Below are 19,702 nucleotides of genomic sequence, written 5' to 3'. Positions count from 1 at the left end.
TTTCAATGGTCTTAAGGACACACAGCTCTGCTCATTTTGTACAGTATATCTATCTTATCTGACACACTCAGTTCAGTTCATGGAGCTCTCTCATAACAAGCTGATGATCTGAATCAGGAGTGTTAAATAAGGCAGGCATGTTTTTGGATGTCTTTAAAATCTCTTAATGGAAGAAATCAAGATTGTTTGGGGCCACTGATGTCCCTAGTTTTTCAAATTTCAATCTAGACACTTTGGCTTGTTATAATAAACAGATGGTGAAGAAATTAGGTGTATTAATTATTATTATTTTTTTTTTTTAAATCTAGGCTTCTGGCCCTTCCTTTGTTTTTGTTAAATCATGAAATTAGTTTGCAGTCTTACCTCTCTGATATCAAGCCCAAAAAAGACAAACAAACATCTTTTATCTTTAGCTTTTAATTAAACTGATAGATAAAATGTTTATCCTTTTTTTATGATGTTGTATTCTGTTGATTTTTTTTGTTTTTGTTTGTGTTTATAGTGAGTTTATTGTTGTGTAGCATATTGATCAAAAGTCTTTTATTTAGAATTGTGCTTTATAAATAAATTGGCATATAATGGAAGAGGACGATGACCATGAATGTTAAAAACAAAGAAGAATTCTACAATGCAATCATATGGCTTGTGCACTATATACTGTTTTCTAAAACTATATAACGTTGGGTAAGAAAAGTATGCCTATAGCTCTTTTGTTGTGTTCACCATGGCCCGGTTTCACAGACAAGGCTTAGATTAAGCCTGGAGTAGGCCATAGTTAAATTAGGACATTTAAGTTGCTTTTATAAATGTGCCTTAGTGTGCATCTTGAGACAAAACAATGGTACTGAAATATTTAAAATATGTCAGTGCAAGCTTTCAGTTAAAACAGCTCAAATATCCATTTTAGTTTGGGACTAGGCTTAAGCCTTATCCTTGAAACCGGGCGCATATGTTTTAAGTATCTTTTCCACAGTTCTGCATGTTCAAACCACTCTCAATACTGTACATGCAAGTATCGGTGAAATCTGTATGCAGTTTCTCCTCCTCTTTTGCCCTATATGGTGTTGAGTACACCGAGCTTTCAAATGTATGCAAACAAAGACGTTTTTTTAAATTATTCCTTTAAATGTTTGTTAAACATATCTTTTATTTTATATATTTTACATAATTTTTTTTATTATTATTATTATTATTATTATTATTGTCTTTAGAGAGTTCATTATGAGTTAATTGAAATGATGTCCCATTGAAATTTTAAAGATTACAACATCATTAGCATCAAGTGCCTTGAAGGAATGCACTTTCACCCTTCATGATACTGACATGACTTAATCTTTCTCTTCTACTAGGTTGGTCCAGCAGGATCTCAGTTCGGTTTGTTAGCCTGTCTTTTTGTGGAGCTGTTCCAGGCCTGGCAGATGTTGGAAAAGCCATGGAAGGCTTTCCTGAAGCTATTTGGCATTGTTCTCTTCCTTTTCTTATGTGGCCTTCTGCCCTGGATTGACAACATTGCTCACATCTTTGGCTTCCTCGGTGGACTTCTGCTGTCCTTTACTTTTCTTCCGTATGTCGCATTTGGCACCTTAGACAAGTACCGCAAACGAGCTCTTATTTTATTGTCGTTGCTTATATATTTGGGGTTGGTGTCCTCACTTATTGTCTGGTTCTACATTTACCCCATAAACTGGCATTGGCTAGAGCATCTCACCTGCTTGCCCTTTACCAGCAAGTTTTGTGAACGCTATGACATTGATCATGTGGTACACTAGCTTTGTTCTTGTGTAGACTAAAACTTTCTCCAAGGACTGCAAGGGAAAGGAAGCTGAATCCCAATAAATAAAAATATTGAGGAAGACAGCAAATAATGCCATATTAAATTTGGAGTTCAGCACCTTTGTAACCCCTAGAATGCAGTGGTCCATGTTTTCCCAAAGCAGTTCTGAACATCTCTGATAGTGTGCAGGTAAACTATGATGTGTTGTTACTGAAGCCTGTATTGTACTCTTGCTATCCATTTATCTTAAAATATCTGACACTAAATGTCCATCCAAAGCTTTATACTCCCTTTTTAAATGTCCTTAAACTTAAAAAAAAAAAAAAAACTCTGTCTAGGCTAGTAACGTCTAGTTTCATATTTATGAACAGACTAGGGGTTTGAATGTTGAGAACTCCTGTACTTGTGTTCCTGGATTGCAAGCATATGTTTGAATTGAACAAGGGGAGCTGTTGTTGACAACCAGCTATTCATGTTAATTGATGCACTGCATGCATTGAATCATGTGTGCATTCCCTTGGAACAGAATGTATTGTTTTGGTCTTTTGTCTCCATTTATTGTAATTTCAAAGTTAAATTCATCTGTTGTTCTTTTTGATATTCAGTGCATCATTCTTTACTGAGGGCTGCACTAGTGCCTTAAAAGAAAACAGAAGTGACAATCTTACAGTCTGGAATATTTTTTATGTTGAAGGTATTTGTACACATGATTAGAGGTGGACCAAATAACTAATGCTTCAAATAATACAAATAAATTTGAGAATGTGATTTCCTGTGAAACAAATGTTTATCTTTTTGTCTTTCACAATTTGAGAGAAAAAAGGTGCTTAAATGCGACATTCTCTGTGCCTTATTTAATAAATAAGGCACAATGTTAAAACCAGAGTCGTCATCCTGTGAACACTACAGAAATTTACACAATGACTTGGACTAATCTAAAAAGGGAAAAGAGCAAACGTTCTGAAAAATATATTCTTTTATTTATTTTTACTTACAAAATGTATACAAAATCATAGATGTCTTGATTCAAGACTGTGGAGGCATATGTGGTGGATTTCTACAGGGAAAGGCAATGGAAACCAGTCTTAAACATCTCAAATTGTCCGACACACATTTAGGTGATGATTTCTGTTTTGCAACACCTCTGTACATGGAACATTAACTCTTCAATCCTTTGCTTTGAAGCAAGTAAACAAGTAATTCTAATCAATAAATCAAATAGTTCTGGTGCCTAACCAATAGTTTTTCACGTTTATGAGATTGTATATTAAACGTTTGTCACATTGGCACTCAGAAATACCAGCCAACACGTATGCTCTCTTGTGGCTTTTTTCGTAAGAGATCACAGTGGAAAAGTGTTCAGTTGATGCTATTTTAATGCTTCCATTGAACAGACACACATCTAAAGCAGCCACAAGACACTGAACACAAAAAGTAGCCTTGACCTCCGATCTCACAACACAACAGACAAATCTGTCATGAATTTAAAAATGTGCATAAGTAATTAAGAAAATATCTAAGGAAATGCATAACAAATACCATACAAAATAAACAATAATATAAACCTAGTCTATTAGATAACCCCGACTTTGAGAGAGAAAAAAAAAAAAATCCAAGTTTGACTTGATGAATTCAAATAATAATAATACATTTCAGCCATCACTGTTAGGTAAAAGGGTGGGATGCAGTTTGCAATAATGTTTCCTTTTTCTATTTTTTCTTTCTTTTATTTTTATTTTTATATTTCTAACCATTTTTGCTATACTCACAGAGTCTTACAAAAGTTGACACAAATAGCACTAGACCAAACCAAAAGCTGCTTCAACATACCCACTGCTTCACTACTTTAGCCTTTTGGAGAACCAAAAAGCTACATGACTAGTGATCCCTTAACATCCACTGTTACGCCGCATGAATGCATGTCCCCGTATAGGATAATGCATCTCGATGAAGGTAAGCGGCCCTACAGTGATTTCAGAAGGACCCTGCCCTTTAAAGCCAGACTTCTGGTAGAAGGGCACCAGGAAGTCCTCACACATGAGCACGGCACGGCGGACATATGGTAGACAGCGCAGATACTGCAAGTAACGCCACAGCAGGATTGATCCTTTTCCCTGCTGGCGGAAGGTCCGGTGGACTGCCAGCACATGGATGTGGACAGAAGTCCCATGAGGCTTATGAAGGGTCAATGCATCCTATTAAGAGAGACAACTAAAATAAATCATGTGCACCAATTACAAGAAACATAACTACATGTTAAGATTAAATAATAATAATACACTTTTTAAAATCATTCATTTCTGACCATAATGAATACATGATTTAAAGGTTAGATTACATTGGTAAGGCGGTCCTGGTCCCAGAGTGATCCAATGATAAAAGCAACAAGCCTCCCCTGTTCAAACCAGCCCAAAGAAAGCTCAGGACAGAGGGTGAGGAAGTGCCGGACCTCATCCAGATGAAGAGGACATTCCCCAGACACCGATATAAAAGCTGAGGGATAAAACGAGAAAATAACTTTAAAATATATATACACCTCAATCATGTAGTAACCAAATGTAGGATATAGTATTTAATTAGCCTACATCAAAACGCATTTTATAAAATGTCATATTTAACTCAATACAAAAGTAATTATGGTTATAGACAATATAAACTTAACGGAATGGCAAAAAAAATAACAAATGAGCAAAGTAACGAAAAGCACTGTCCCCCAAATTAATGAATAACACACTTTGATTGTTATAATAGGAGTGTTCGTTTTGTCTTACCCTCTCTCTCTATTTCGAACACACTGATGGCGTCCTCAGTGTTGAGCGAGCGGAACTCGCTGGCGGGGAGCGTGTGCCTGCGCTGGCGGCCAGGGGAGATCGGAGCTCTCATGTAGATAGGCTTCAAGAAAGGCAGTGCGCTCACTACTGACATTTCTGTTGCTTTTTAAAATCTCTTTTGCCTTTTAAATAAATAAATAATATTCAAATGCCGTTTACAGGTGTTCGATTTCCAGGAGCTGTGTCAAAAGTGAATCATAGAGGCGTACCATGAGCATTTATACATCCATCTGCTTAAGATCCATTAGTCACCCTAAGCCTTAAACCAGCCCCCTTTTCGCCATTAATCACGTTTACTGAAACCGCGTGAGTGCATGGTAATGGTAAATAGTCATATATTGTTAAACTCATTGGAGATGGTTAGAAACATTTTCCCCCACCTATTAAACGAAAGTGGCAAACTATATCTGACATCTGATAGGAAAGTCTGGATTAAAGCAGTACGCCTACCTGTACACAAATCACTTTCACTCGGGCTGATGGATCAGTATAGCCTACATTTCCATGAAAGAGCAAAGCTGGGGCCCGTTCTTCGTACATTGCTTAAAACATCCGAGATCAAATAAGACATCCAAGATGATATCATCGTGCTAATCATGATCCGGCTAATTGGGTTCTTCGAACACACCTGTTGTTTATAAATAGTATCGCTGGATTGAGTTATCTGAGATAACTGCGCGTTCATGCGCTGGTTTAAAAGGGGATATGTATCGATAGTAGAAACATTGATCAGCAACGCTGCTATTGGCTGATCAGCGTGGCCAAAGAGCGCGCACAGTTTTTCTCCTCAGCAGAGCAATAAATAATAGTCGAAGTTTATTCGGAATTTTAATGTTTAATCAAAACGCCAGGGAACACCTCAAAGTCTGCAAAAGCCAGGAGAGAGGGCTGGCAAAAAGTAGCAGACAATTTAAATCCGTTAGAAGTGGCCATGTTATATGTTTTTATCACTTATTAGCCTATATTTTTGTATTTTAATAATTGCATAATTACTTTGTTCATTGTAATGTCAGAGTCACCACACTAGAACATGGGAACAAATAAAAGTGAAGTACAAAAATATTCTATATAATGGTAATTTTTAGTTATATTATAGTCTCTTTTATAAAAGACACTGATAATGGTTGTCTGTTTATAAAAGCAACCAAGAAAAAGGCTGAGAAAAAAAAGAAGAAAAGATCTTAGTAGCCTACACTGTAAAATAATTGTTGCTGCATTAAATTAAGGCCATATAGTCATTTCAACTGTTAAATCTTGAGTAATGATGAATTGCTTTGACTTGTGAAAGTGTAAAATGATAAACTTTTTATTTTGCCATGAGTTTCCCGAGTGTAGTTCATTGTAATGACATTGTGTTTTCCTCTTTTGTGCACTTTCACATTATACACCAACACTTGTATCTGTTCCCAAGAAAGTGGTGGCTGAAATATGTGCAGTAAGTGGACATTTTCTAACTTTCCAAAGGAAAGAAAGTATAAGACTTTGTAATGTCCATTTGTTTCCATTGCACTGGACAGTGAATAAACCCTCTCAGATAACTGTCATAATAGGAACTAGCCAACCTGCAAGTGCATAAATAACTTTACTTAATTTATACTTGTATGCTTTATGGCTGCAGGATTCCACATCTACAGAAGAGTCTGCACAGACAGAGGAGACATAGACCTACAAGTGGGCAGTGTATAGCCAACTTTACCTTTTTATTTGTTGCATGAGGCATGTGTCTAATATCTCTTGTTGCAGGCACTTGACCACTGGCTTTCCTTTACAAAGAACAATTGAAATAAAGCTCAAGGAACTAAGCATATTTGTCTTTTATTAAACATTTAATGAAAAGTTTTTGTTTTGTTTTTGCCAATGTTGTGTAATATGGCACATGCAACAATGTCACAGGCCCTGTCAGGTGTGCAACCCCTCAGACTTTTCAGACACTGAAATCTTCCCTTTAGTTAGCCAAAGTTAATTTCATTGTGTGCCCTTGTCCTGGCTAGAGCTGCATTGTAACTGGTTTGGGGTCATAAAACACCTGTCTGCAGGCAGGCACATGTCATAATCACCTATGAAAAAATGCAGTTCTGTTAGGATCAGCATAAGTGTATGTAATACAGTGAGCTTGATATTTAATTGTGAAACTTTCCTTACCACTTTCAAATAATGTGCATAAATGTGAATCTCTGAAAATTCTTAAGTCATGCACAGATCCTTGCCATTTTGCTTTCACATTTGTGATATGGAAGATTTTAGTCAACTGCCTTTTTTTTAAATTTGATATAATATTATTAATCTGGAATATTAAGAATCCCAATAGTAACTGCGCTGCATATTTACATTGTGAACCCCCTTTCTGTTCACATAATCCCCTTCATTGAGGCCTTGATGGCAGTCTATGGTCTATAGTCTATGGTACCAATCACGTTAGTGAAGCCTGAGTGACATATACTGTAATCGTCATGATTGCATGATCTAAATAAAAAATTATGATAGCCTTAAAAAAAAAAAAAACTGCTTTACAACATTGGGTCTTAAGTGGCTTGGAAATGCCACAAAAAAACCTAAAACTGTTTTTTAAACCTAAAAGCACCAGGTAAACTCCGAATGACACGACAGACAGCACTTTCCATCAAGTTCTCCGCATCTCCAATAGTGTAACTTTATGGAAGGCATTTTCTGCCAAATTTAAATAAATAAATTAAATGATTAAAATGAAAATTAAAACCAGATTAACGATTTCATTACAGAAAACTGTACGCAAAATATGTGACAAAATTGAGAATGAAATTAAATGATTTCATTTTCCCGGTGACAGTGCATCATCCCTGAAAACTAAAATGCAATTGGTGATTTCACATTTCATTTTCACTGCAGTCTCGAGGCAAGACTGCCAATATTAAAATGAAAAGCCAAACGTGAAAAAGAAACTACAAATACAGTTTTTACAAAGCTCTTTATTAATGCTCACGCAATAATAGTGACACAATTCAAATTCAAATGTAAATTTTCGTTTTCATTTTAATTCCTCTTTTATTTCACAGTTTTCATTTTCGTTTTCATTTTCAAAGACAACCTGCATGCAAATTCTATGTTAATGAGTGGGTGTGGCTTGTAACGGCGCAAGGGGCACGCCTTCTGTAAAGCGAAGTCGCCGACGTCCCTGTTGCATGAGTTGAATGTGTGAAACGAAATTATTTAAATGTGATTATATTGTAATCGAGACGACAAGATATGGCGAAATCTGTTAGTGAGCTTTTGCGGGAAGCTGCCGCAGCATTAGTGGAAACAACAAGCCTGACCAGCATACTTCAAACCCTCGGCGCACTGCAGTTCCTCGGCCTGAGTCGCGGGCATCTTCAGTTGCCAGAGAAACTGTTAGTCAAGTCAATAAGTCAAGTCTTGATCGCTAGCTTTAACCGAGGACCTCGGCCAATGTTTCATATTCGCGTTGTGCCTAACAACGCCCTTCAGCCGTGACTTATTCAGATAAAACGGTTTCCACACAATACAAATATTAAACCCGAAAAATATGTATCTATGCAACTTTCATGAAGTAAAATCACTAAAAGCCAATTCCTTCCGCTGGACAAAAAAATAGTCCCTGACCATAAAGCAACAGGAGAAGTTACATTATTTCTCCATTAGATGGAGACAAAGACTGTCTTAATGAGTGAGTCAGTCAGTCAGTAGAGAAGACTTTTGAAATGACTCAAACTTGTGATCACGGAGAAGAAAGACGCAACTGACGTGACTATAGGCACGGACAACCCCTATTAACTGTTAAAAGTACAAAATATCACACCGGACATTCAAACGGATTTTTTATCATGAATATAGGACTGACCTGAAGGAAAATGCTATAATATCTAGCCTACTGTAAATGCCGGTACACTCGCTTTCTCGATCTCATCCAGAAGTTGTTACTGAAAATGAAAATCAGCATTGTGATTCTTTTTGTACACAAACGTAAAATAACCAAAAGACACGTAAACAGCGGACAGATACAGCCAGGCTAGTGCTGTATCTGAATAAGTCACGGCTGAAGGGCGTTGTTAGGCACGACGCTAATATGAAACATTGTTGGCCGAGGTCCTCAGTTAAAGCTAGCGCCTAGCGGGTATTAATGTCTGGCTATAATTGTTGGATAAATTGTGTTACTAAGACTTTTGTAGGCTACACCCAAATAGTTGAATTTCCAAAACAGCATAATACATGAATGAACCTCATCGATTATGATCTAGTCTAACATCATAATGGCCTTATACCGGATACTTTGAACAGTTTCTCTGGCAACTGAAGATGCCCGCGACTCAGGTCGAGGAACTGCAGTGCGCCGAGGGTTTGAAGTATGCTGGTCAGGCTGGTTGTTTCCACTAATGCTGCGGCAGCTTCCCGCAAAAGCTCACTAACAGATTTCGTCATATCTCGTCGTCTCGATTACAATATAATCACATTTAAATAATTTCGTTTCACACATTCAACTCATGCAACAGGGACGGCGACTTCGCTTTACAGAAGGCGTGCCTCTTGCGCCGTTACAAGCCACACCCACTCATTAACATTGAATTTGCATGCAGGTTGTCTTTGAAAATGAAAACGAAAATGAAAACTGTGAAATAAAAGAGGAATTAAAATGAAAACGAAAATTTACATTTGAATTTGAATTGTGTCACTATTATTGCGTGAGCATTAATAAAGAGCTTTGTAAAAACTGTATTTGTAGTTTCTTTTTCACGTTTGGCTTTTCATTTTAATATTGGCAGTCTTGCCTCGAGACTGCAGTGAAAATGAAATGTGAAATCACCAATTGCATTTTATTTTTCAGGGATGATGCACTGTCACCGGGAAAATGAAATAATTTAATTTAATTTTCAATTTTGTCACATATTTTGCGTACAGTTTTCTGTAATGAAACCGTTAATCTGGTTTTAATTTTAATTTTAATCATTTAATTTATTTATTTAAATTTGGCAGAAAATGCCTTCCATATAACTTAAAGGAAAGAGCCACTCGCAAATAATCTTAGGGCAATGCAAACAGTTTGTGCTGTAGTTAAAGCCCGACTCCGACAAGTCGAAAATAAAGGAAGTTTTATGTAACAAAGTTCGGGAGGAGCATGTTCAGGTAATCATCCAATCAGCACAAGAAGAAGCCAGTATAAATAAAGCCTTCCCTTACCTCCTGTCTCATGACAAATTTCTCAGCATCCCGCCACCACCCCATCACCTCACATTCAGATGGGTCTGCTCATAGATACCTATGATCTATACATTCATAGGGGGGAGTACTCTGGGGTCGGGCCGAATTCCGAGCTCGGAGCCCTCCCCCCGGACAGCAAGCCAAATACGCATTATAATATTACATCAGATTTCATTAACATGTGAACTCGTGAAATGTGCGTTTCCAACAAATTAATAATGTAAACGACAATCTCACGAGTCACAAGAAAAAATATATATCTAAGAAAGTGCACTATCGCGCTGCGCTGGACTTCCCGTATCAGCTCCGCTTATAAAGCCGGGATCTAATCCTGTTTACATGAAATAAGCCTGCTAGCAGGTTTAAGCTTGCGCACCTGTTGCTACAACCAAACAATCCAAGATCATGCCAAATTGCCAACAATCAAATCCAGCTAACTGAGTTAGCGACGTACGAAGAACGGGCCCCTGGTGGATTAGAGTTATTTACAATAAAGACCGATAGTGACTGTACAGAGCCATAGCAAGCAATAAGCTATCAAACGAGCAAGTGTGAGCATTAGACTGATTCTGACAAACGGCATGTAGAGACTAGCCTATATTCAGTACAGCAGCACGAACAGTGATAGGTAGGGGTGTAACGATACACATATTCGTACTGAACCGTTCGGTACGAGGCTTTCGATTTGGTTGGACCATTTTTGTTATTTCAAATGTAGGCGCCTATGGAATTACTTTTGTGCCAATAATAATGAACGTAACTTTTCAAGAAACCTATGAAAATATATAAATTGCAGCAGGACTTTTTGACTTCGTTTTTAATACACTGCATGTTTTGCTAACTGTTTTCTCATCTTTCTATCGCTGATCTGAACTTACAAATGCGCTTCCAGAGTTTTCATTTATGCTTCTGAAGTTTTCGTTCGCAGTTCTGACACATTTTTCTCGTGTGGGCGGGGCTAGTAACAGTGTGTTCTCATTGGCTACTGAGTTTTTTATTGACAGCTTCTTGACCAGGGGCTCGTTCTTCGTACGTTGCTTAAAACATCCGAGATCAAATGAGACATCCAAGATGATATCATCGTGCTAATCATGATCCGGCTAATTAGGTTCTTCGAACACACTTGCCGGATATGATTAGTATAGCTGGATTGAGTTATCTGAGATAATTGCGCGTTCATGCGCTGGTTTAAAAGGGGATATGTATCGATAGTAGAAACATTGATCAGCAACGCTGCTATTGGCTGTTCAGCGTGGCCAAAGAGCGCGCTCAGTTTTTCTCCTCAGCAGAGCAAGAACTAATAATCGAAGTTTATTCGGAAGTTTAATGTTTAATCAAAACGCCAGGGAACACCTCAAAGTCTGCAAAAGCCAGGAGAGAGGGCTGGCAAAAAGTAGCAGACAATTTAAATCCATTAGAAGTTTTTATCACTTATTAGCCTATATTTTTGTATTTTAATAATTGCATAATTACTTTGTTCATTGTAATGTCAGAGTCACCACACTAGAACATGGGAACAAATAAAAGTGAAGTACAAAAATATTCTACATAATGGTAATTTTTAGTTATATTATAGTCTCTTTTATAAAAGGCACTGTTAAATAAATGGTTGTCTGTAAAAGCAACCAAGAAAAAGGCTGAGAAAAAAGAAAAGAAAAGATCTTAGTAGCCTACACTGTAAAATAATTTTTGCTGCATTAAATTAAGGCCGTATAGTCATTTCAACTGTTAAATCTTGAGTAATGATGAATTGCTTTGATTTGTGAAAGTGAAAACTGATAAACTTATGTTAATGTAAAAATATTTTGCCATGAGTTATTGATCACATTTTTCCCGAGTGTAGTTCATTGTACTGACATTGTGTTTTCCTCTTTTGTGCACTTTTACATAATACACACTTGTATCTGTTCCCAAGAAAGTGGTGGCTGAAATATGTGCACTAAGTGGACATTTTCTAACTTTCCAAAGGAAAGAAAGTATAAGACTTTGTAATGTCCATTTGTTTCCATTGCACTGGACAGTGAATAAACCCTCTCAGATAACATAGTCATATGGAGGAACTAGCCTACCTGCAAGTGCATAAATAACTCTACTTAATTTATACTTGTATGCTTTAAGGCTGCAATAAAAGTTGCAGGATTCCACATCTACAGAAAGGCCTACAGAAGAGTCTGCACAGACAGAGGACAGACTGCACAGACAGACATAGGCCTACAAATGGGCAGTGTATAGCCAACTTTTCCTTTTTATTTGTTGCATGAGGCATGTGTCTAATATCTCTTGTTGCAGGCATTTGACCACTGGCTTTTCTTTACAAAGAACAATTGAAATAAAACTCAAGGAACTAAGCATATTTGTCTTTTATTAAACATTTAATGAAAAGTGTTTTTTTTTTTTTTTTTTTTTGGCAATGTTGTGTATGGCACATACAACAATGTCACAGGCCCTGTCAGGTGTGCAACCCTCAGACTTTTCAGACACTGAAATCTTCCCTTTAGCCAAAGTTCTTTTCATTGTGTGCCCTTTGTTACGGTAGTGTAGTGCAGGAGGAAGGTGAAGACGACAGAGCTCTTCAATACAAGGAGTTTAATTCAAAAGATCTCAAAACACAGGAACAACGGGCAGAACACACACTATACATTAACGTTACATAAACGAGAACCGACACTGAAGACTGAAACACACAGGGCTTAAATACACAGGAGAACAGATCAGGGAAACAAGACACAGCTGACGAGACTAACGAGGAATCAATTACACAGACCGGGGAAAACAGGACTAGACCAAAATACACAGAAGACAGGGGGAAACGGAACACCGAAACTGAAACAAAAACAGAACTCAGGAACACAGAACTGTAACATTACTCCCCCCTCCCGGTAGGCGCGTCCTCGCGCCTAATAAACATCCAAAGGGGTGGGAGGGTGGGCGCCCTGGAGGCTGACAGGGGAGACCAGGCAAGGGAGACACAATAGGAAGCCTCCAGGGCGGAGCAGGCTGTGGGCGTGGAGCAGGCTGTGGGCGTGGAGCAGGCTGTGGGCGTGGAGCAGGCTGTGGGCGTGGAGCAGGCTGTGGGCGTGGAGCAGGCTGTGGGCGTGGAGCAGGCTGTGGGCGTGGAGCAGGCTGTGGGCGTGGACATGGCGGAGCAGGCTGTGGGTGTGACCACGGCGGGGAAACCCCTTCGGGCGGCCATGGCGGGGAAACCCCTTCGGGCGGCCCTGGCGGGGAAACCCCCTCGGGCGGCCATGGCGGGGAATCTCTTTCAGAATGCCAGGACAGAGGTATATGGCCCCCCCCCAAAAAATACTTGGGCAAAGTCCCGGGTGTCAAAGAGGGCTCGGTGCAGGGCAGCGATGAGGGCTCTGAGCTGTGCAGGAACAGCGGCGAAGAGGGCTTGGAGCTGCGCAGTAATAGCGGCGAAGAGGGCTCGGAGCTGTGCAGGAACAGCGGCGAAGAGGGCTCGGAGCTGTGCAGTAACAGCGGCGAAGAGGGCTCGGAGCTGTGCAGTAACAGCGGCGAAGAGGGCTCGGAGCTGTGCAGTAACAGCGGCGAAGAGGGCTCGGAGCTGCGCAGTAACAGCGGCGAAGAGGGCTCGGAGCTGTGCAGTAACAGCGGCGAAGAAGTCTCTATGCTGGATGGGACCAGCGGTGAAGGATCTGTGCTGGACGGGACCAGCGGTGAAGGCTTTGTGCTGGACGGGACCAGCGGTGAAGAATCTGTGCTGGACGGGACCAACGGAGAAGGCTTTGTGCTGGACGGGACCAGCGGAGATGAAGACACTGTGCTGGACGGAACCAGCGGAGAAGAATGCCCTATGCTGGACGGGACCAGCGGAGATGAAGGCACTGTGCTGGACGGGACCAGCGGAGAAGAATGCACTATGCTGGACGGGACCAGCGGAGATGAAGTCACTATGCTGGACGGGACCAGCGGAGAAGAAGTCACTATGCTGGACGGGACCAGCGGAGAAGAAGTCACTATGCTGGACGGGACCAGCGGAGATGAAGGCTCTGTCTCGACGTTCATAGACTCCTGCAGGCAGGCGACAGGCTCTGGCTCTGGCGGGCAGGCGACGGGCTCTGGCTCTGGCGGGCAGGCGACGGGCTCTGGCTCTGGCGGGCAGGCGACGGGCTCTGGCTCTGGCGGGCAGGCGACGGGCTCTGGCTCTGGCGGGCAGGCGACGGGCTCTGGCTCTGGCGGGCAGGCGACGGGCTCTGGCTCTGGCGGGCAGGCGACGGGCTCTGGCTCTGGCGGGCAGGCGACGGGCTCTGGCTCTGGCGGGCACACGGTGAAGGGACACCCATTGTGCCATAGTACCCAGTCCACAAACTCCATAAAGTTCCCTCGAGGCCCATCTCCGGGCAGGCGTGCTTCGGTCTCAGCGTTGAGACCTGCCCGGAAGAACACACAGAGGCTGATGTCATCATAATGAACATGAGGTTGTAAGTCCAGATACCTCTGTGTGTGGGCCTCGAGGGACTGATCCTCCTGGGAAAGTAGGAGGATCTTCACTGCTGGATCCATGATCGTCGTTTTTGAGTCGGTTCTTCTGTTACGGTAGTGTAGTGCAGGAGGAAGGTGAAGACGACAGAGCTCTTCAATACAAGGAGTTTAATTCAAAAGATCTCAAAACACAGGAACAACGGGCAGAACACACACTATACATTAACGTTACATAAACGAGAACCGACACTGAAGACTGAAACACACAGGGCTTAAATACACAGGAGAACAGATCAGGGAAACAAGACACAGCTGACGAGACTAACGAGGAATCAATTACACAGACCGGGGAAAACAGGACTAGACCAAAATACACAGAAGACAGGGGGAAACGGAACACCGAAACTGAAACAAAAACAGAACTCAGGAACACAGAACTGTAACACCCTTGTCCTGGCTAGAGCTGCATTGTAACTGGTTTGGGTCAGGGAATGGGGTCATAAAACACCTGTCTGCAGGCAGGCACATGTCATAATCACCTATGAAAAAATGCAGTTCTGTTAGGATCAGCATAAGTGTATGTAATACAGTGAGCTTGATATTTAATTGTGGAACTTTCCTTACCACTTTCAAATAATGTGCATAAATGTGAATCTCTGAAAATTCTTAAGTCATGTACAGATCCTGGACATTTTGCTTTCACATTTGTGATATGGAAGATTTTAGTCAATTGCCTTTTTTTATTTGATATAATCTGGAATATTAAGAATCACAATAGTAACTGGGCTGCACATTTACATTGTGAACCCCCTTTCTGTTCACATAATCCCCTTCATTGAGGCCTTGATGGCAGCCTATAGTCTATGGTACCAATCACGTTAAAGGGAGACTCCACTTTAAAATGAAAATTCTGTCATCATATACTCACCCTCATGTTGTTTCAATCCTTTATGAATTTCTTTCTTCTGCTGAACAGAAAGGAAGATATTTAGAAGAATATCAGTAACCAGACAGTTTCTGGTGTCATTGACTTCCATAGTATATATTTTTTCCTACTATGGAAGTCAATGACACCAGAAACTGTCTGGTTACTGACATGTCCACAGAGTAGTCGATTGTCGAGTTCACGCGCATAGGTTTCGTACCTATGATCACGCGCGTGAACTCGACAATCGACTACTGTGGACTAACAAGTAACAACATCATGTTAAGAGCCTTAAAGCAGGTTTAAAACATGCCCCATTGAAGTCAACAGGGTGCAAATTTTAAAAAGAGGATAACTCGCCGTAGGCAACACCGATTTTTGTCGTTGTTCTCTGTACTGACAGCATTCCAAATGTACAAAAAAATGAGCTCAATGTTAAAATTGACCGGAGTTCTCCTTTAAAGCCCGACTCCGACAATTCGAAAATAAATGTGCGTTTCCAACAAATTATTAATCTAAACGACAATCTCACGAGTCACGAGAAAAAAAAAATATATCTCAGAAAGTGCACTATCACGCTGCGCTGGACTTCCCGTTATCAGCTCCGCTTATGAGCCGCAGTCTAATCCTGTTTACATGAAATAAGCCTGCTCCCGAGCAGGTTTAAGCTTGTGCACCTGTTTCTATGACAGCAAGTCCAGGATGAGCGTCGAAGAACCAAACAATCCAAGATCATGCCAAATCGTCAACAATCAAATCCAGCTAACTGAGTTAGCGACGTACGAAGAACGGGCCCCTGGACGTGAAGACGTCAGTGGTGTGTTTATGTGTGGATTTAAGCGTAAGCGCAGCTTTCTATTTCATTTTAGTGACATTAAGTTATGTTTGTTTTTTGATTTTATCTGTATTTACCTGCTGTTACTACTTTGTCAACAGAAGCTTTTAGGAGCACAAGAGATCTATTCAGTCTATTCAGGTGTAATTGTACATTAAAGTTCTGTATATCATACTTAAAATATTGTATAGTGTCCAATGTTTTCGGAGAATATTAGTTTATTCCTGATGATTCTTTTGCATGTTAGGCTCTGATTAGGTTGAGCTGTTACAATTTAAAGAGAATACTAGCAAACGTGTGTGATATATTCAGCCGTCAAGAAAGTTTCACTTCAACCAGGTAATCAAGGTTGGCAACCATGGCCATCACTACTCATTGTTAGCATGATATACATTTACAGCATCAAAATTAATGATCACTTAAATAAGAGGAATTTTAACAATATCAAACAGTCGTGGCCTGCTATCAGATGATACAGACCCCAAAGGGCATTTCATTACAATGTCACACATGGAATGTTCCTCATGCTGATAATTGTATTTAGTTATTTCATTTAATTAATACTATCTTCTAACATTTAAAATGGTAAATATATTTTAACAATCATCAACCGTTTCAATTGTGACTTATACAACCAGTTAAATGAATGTAATTGAAAATATGAATTAAAATAAATCTACGTTCTTTACTGTCACTAAAGCATATACACAAGTATCAAAGTGAAGTCTTGGATGCAATTATGTTGTGAGTGTGACAGGAAAGACCAGAATCCACAAAACATTAACTGTGTTGTAAAGTTTTTCTTTCTTCAAAGCAGACCAGGAGACGTTGGGGATCACGTTCAAAGTTATTGAGGACTTCGCGTTGACGTGGCTGCAGGAATCCAACATAATCTAACTAAGGGAACTTTACATGGTATCTTATAGGCATTTTAGGAGGAGGGACTTTTGAAGGTGGAGACAAATTCAAACAAAGCATGTAACAGGTTTAGGTAACACCCTAGATTGAGGGTCTGGCCAATACTAATTCAATCAGCATAAGGCTCCAAGAGCCATTTGGGTCCGAAAGCCATTTGCAGAACAAAAGGTGAGATTCTCAGTGAATCATTCGTGTGCTAATCCCATCAGTCTGAGTGAAACTGGGGCTTCAAGAGCCATTTAAGACAATAAGGAGAGAACAGGAATTGCAACTTTGCTGAGATCTTAACCTTAAAAGCTAAAATCAGTATTCTTCACCGTGAGTTATGTAAGGAAGCATATCTGAAATTGATTCTTAAATTTGTAACCCTTCAGTCCCCTCTTTGAGAGTTCTTAAAAACTCTCACAAAATACAAATTTAGACACTTAAAAGTTCATTCTTGTAACTTGAAAAAGTTACAGGCACAAGCATGATCTGTGTTGTTCATCTGTAATTGCATGCTGACACAGAAACAAAACATGCAATTAGGGTCCGTGAAGTCTCTACGAGTAATAGTCTTTTCTGGTTGAAAACTGTTATTTTCTTGTGCTGGACGTGAGTCATTTGTTGGTTGACACACTTGATACTAACAGGTTTCCGAACCATGAAGAGTTATCTTCAGTCATATGGTGTAAAGATCAAGAATGTCTTCTTGTAGTCTGTTCAAGTTCTCTGATGGATGACTGAAGTTCCCGTAGGTCTCTGCGTTGTGTATTTTTTTTTGTAAGTTACTGGGGAGATTAAGCAATCACAGCCCAAATGGTTAACACCTCAAACAGCTTACCCACGAGTCCAATGACGAGGGGAGGGGTTGCTTCAAAGTAGCAAACAAATGTAGTAAAAGCTGCATAACATTGTTAACTTGTCTTAAGTTATTTTAGTTTTTTCTACATTCTTTTCCAAAAGGTCCGTGCTTGCCACAGTAAGAACAACTGGCTTCTCTAGGACATTTGCGTTTCTTTTTCTTCTCTGAGTTGACCTTAACAGAAACTGCTGCAATTCTTACTCTCTCTTTGACATCAGAGTCTCTTTCCCAAGTAACTAAACTGTCCAAGTTGTCTTGCAGGGTTCTCGTACACCATGTGATGTTTAAGTAAGGCAACGCCTTTCTGTGTTCTGGCAAAAGACAATGAAACCATGTGCGAACCAAAGGGCCATTATCACCTAACACCTTCTCTGAAGTGTCAGCAATTCCGCTGTAAGCTGCAGCGGTCTGGCAAAATCTTTCTGTGTACTCGCATACATTTTCACCCTTCTTCTGTACCAAAGTAGTGATCTTTGACCAGTCCACGTTCGGTCCAACAATGTTCATTAACACTTTCAGAACTCCCTCTCTCAATTCATCTTTTCTGGCATTTTGAAACTCAGAATTGTTTACAGCACTTTCAAAATCATTGAATTCTGACTCAGTCAAAATCTGTGATATTAGCTGGGTGACTTCAGCTAGAGACATATCGTAGAGCCGCATCTTTTTGGACGACTCTCTCCTAAACTCAGAAAAATTTCTTTGCACTGATGGCAAACTTTCAGCAATTCTCTCAATATCTTTAGGACCTAAAGATGTTTTGACTGCTTGTGGCTGCAGTATGGGGGTTGCCGATCGAACTGGATCAACCCCTTTTTCCCTGTTCTGAGCCTTTTGTCTAGCTCCACACACTTCAACGGCATAAACATCTTTCAATCCATCATTGACACTGTTCTCTATACTATAGACAGACTGTAAGTCAGGATAAGTTTCATCTGACTGTTGGTTTTCTGAGTCACATTTGGTTGAGGCTTTGTTACAGCCCACCTGTTTAAGGCGAGACACTACAGGTGAATAGGGTAAAATTTTTAACTAGCAGATATCACCATGAAACTTTCCCAGTTGATTACATACATTAAGATGAGAAAAAAATGTATTACAAGTTTTCTGTAATTTAATGTTTAAATATGCAAATCAGGCAATATCTAATCAAATATGCACTAATTTGCATATATTTTAAAAAACGATATCAGAGTATTGGATAAAGCCAGGTTAAAAAATTTTTTTTCATTGTGTTCACATATTAGATGGGAAAAAAATTACAGAGGGATTTATGGATATCTACTTTTGTTATCCTGTAAATCAGAAAATACTGTCAATAGCCTTAAAAAATTTATTTTCGCCATGTTTTTTGGAATAAAATGTTATATAAATCAGGCTAGGAATAATATATTTACAAATCCCTCTGTAAATGTCTTCATAATATAATTAGGTACAAGTCTGGAAAGTTTGGTGTATAGGTGCTATTGAAGTGGAGATTTCGGACTTGGAGTATGAGAGAAAAGTCATTTTGAGAAAACGGGCTTTAAAGATTTTTCATCAGCCAATGAGATTGCGCATTCAGCCCTTTTACTTTCACGATTGGTTGCTGATAAAAAGGAAATGACCATATTTGGATCCGACAGGATTGTACACAAGAGAGAGAGCTTCCTAACGGTGCATGTGATGACAGGCTGACGGCAGAGATGGCGGAGCAGCATGTTGATTTAGAACGCGAACTTTTGTTGAATTTATGAGAAATCTACAGACGCAAACAGACAAAGTGTAATAAAATAAAGACCTAAATGTGTATTTCAGACTTTTTTTCAACACAAGTCTGAAAGAAGACATGTTATTGAAGACAAATATCCAAAAATCTCAAAATTGACCAGTAAAAAAAAACGATGTTTTTGCCTGCCGTGTCTCGCCTTAAGACAGGACACTTGAGTCTGCAATTGTTTGT

General features: G+C 39.7%; 2 protein-coding genes across 8 annotated transcripts in view; one reads left to right on the top strand and one right to left on the bottom strand.

The window, feature by feature from the left end:
* The window catches only part of LOC311301003 (inactive rhomboid protein 2-like), a 210,814-nt gene extending 208,256 nt beyond the window's left edge, over window positions 1–2,558 (top strand). For all 6 annotated transcript variants that reach the window (XM_084425803.1, XM_084425800.1, XM_084425804.1 and 3 more), the window contains one exon: window positions 1,350–2,558. In XM_084425803.1, the coding sequence (XP_084281929.1) occupies window positions 1,350–1,769 (420 nt within the window). In that variant the 3' untranslated portion in view covers window positions 1,770–2,558. The remainder of the gene's footprint in view (window positions 1–1,349) is intronic.
* A 675-nt stretch (window positions 2,559–3,233) lies between these two features.
* On the bottom strand, window positions 3,234–5,288 carry aanat1 (arylalkylamine N-acetyltransferase 1). Of its 2 annotated transcripts, none has more exons than XM_084425807.1 (4): window positions 5,056–5,288; window positions 4,546–4,784; window positions 4,113–4,267; window positions 3,234–3,969 (listed from the first exon to the last, which is right to left on the bottom strand). In XM_084425807.1, the coding sequence occupies exons 2-4, from the start codon at window positions 4,697–4,699 to the stop codon at window positions 3,664–3,666; spliced, it is 615 nt and encodes a 204-aa protein (XP_084281933.1). In that variant the 5' UTR covers window positions 4,700–4,784; window positions 5,056–5,288; the 3' UTR covers window positions 3,234–3,663. The 2 variants fall into 2 exon arrangements, with proteins under 2 accessions (XP_084281933.1, XP_084281932.1); XM_084425806.1 differs by having other exon boundaries at window positions 4,546–4,666; window positions 5,056–5,260.
* Between the last annotated feature and the right edge of the window lie 14,414 nt (window positions 5,289–19,702).

This window comes from Rutilus rutilus (assembly GCF_951802725.1).
Source record: "Rutilus rutilus genome assembly, chromosome: 12".
Classification (NCBI taxonomy): Eukaryota; Metazoa; Chordata; class Actinopteri; order Cypriniformes; family Leuciscidae; genus Rutilus; species Rutilus rutilus.
This window is presented reverse-complemented; position numbering and strand designations above follow the sequence as displayed.

What these genes read in the sequence shown, in the direction of transcription:
- aanat1 (XM_084425806.1), bottom strand. Translation starts at nt 5,145, where the DNA reads ATGTACGAAGAACGGGCCCCAGCTTTGCTCTTTCATGGAAATGTAGGC. An exon ending in GTTCGAAATAGAGAGAGAGG is followed by an intron (nt 4,268 to 4,545) that starts GTAAGACAAAAC and finishes TTTATCCCTCAG; the next exon opens with CTTTTATATCGGTGTCTGGG. An exon ending in ACCAGGACCGCCTTACCAAT is followed by an intron (nt 3,970 to 4,112) that starts GTAATCTAACCT and finishes CTCTCTTAATAG; the next exon opens with GATGCATTGACCCTTCATAA.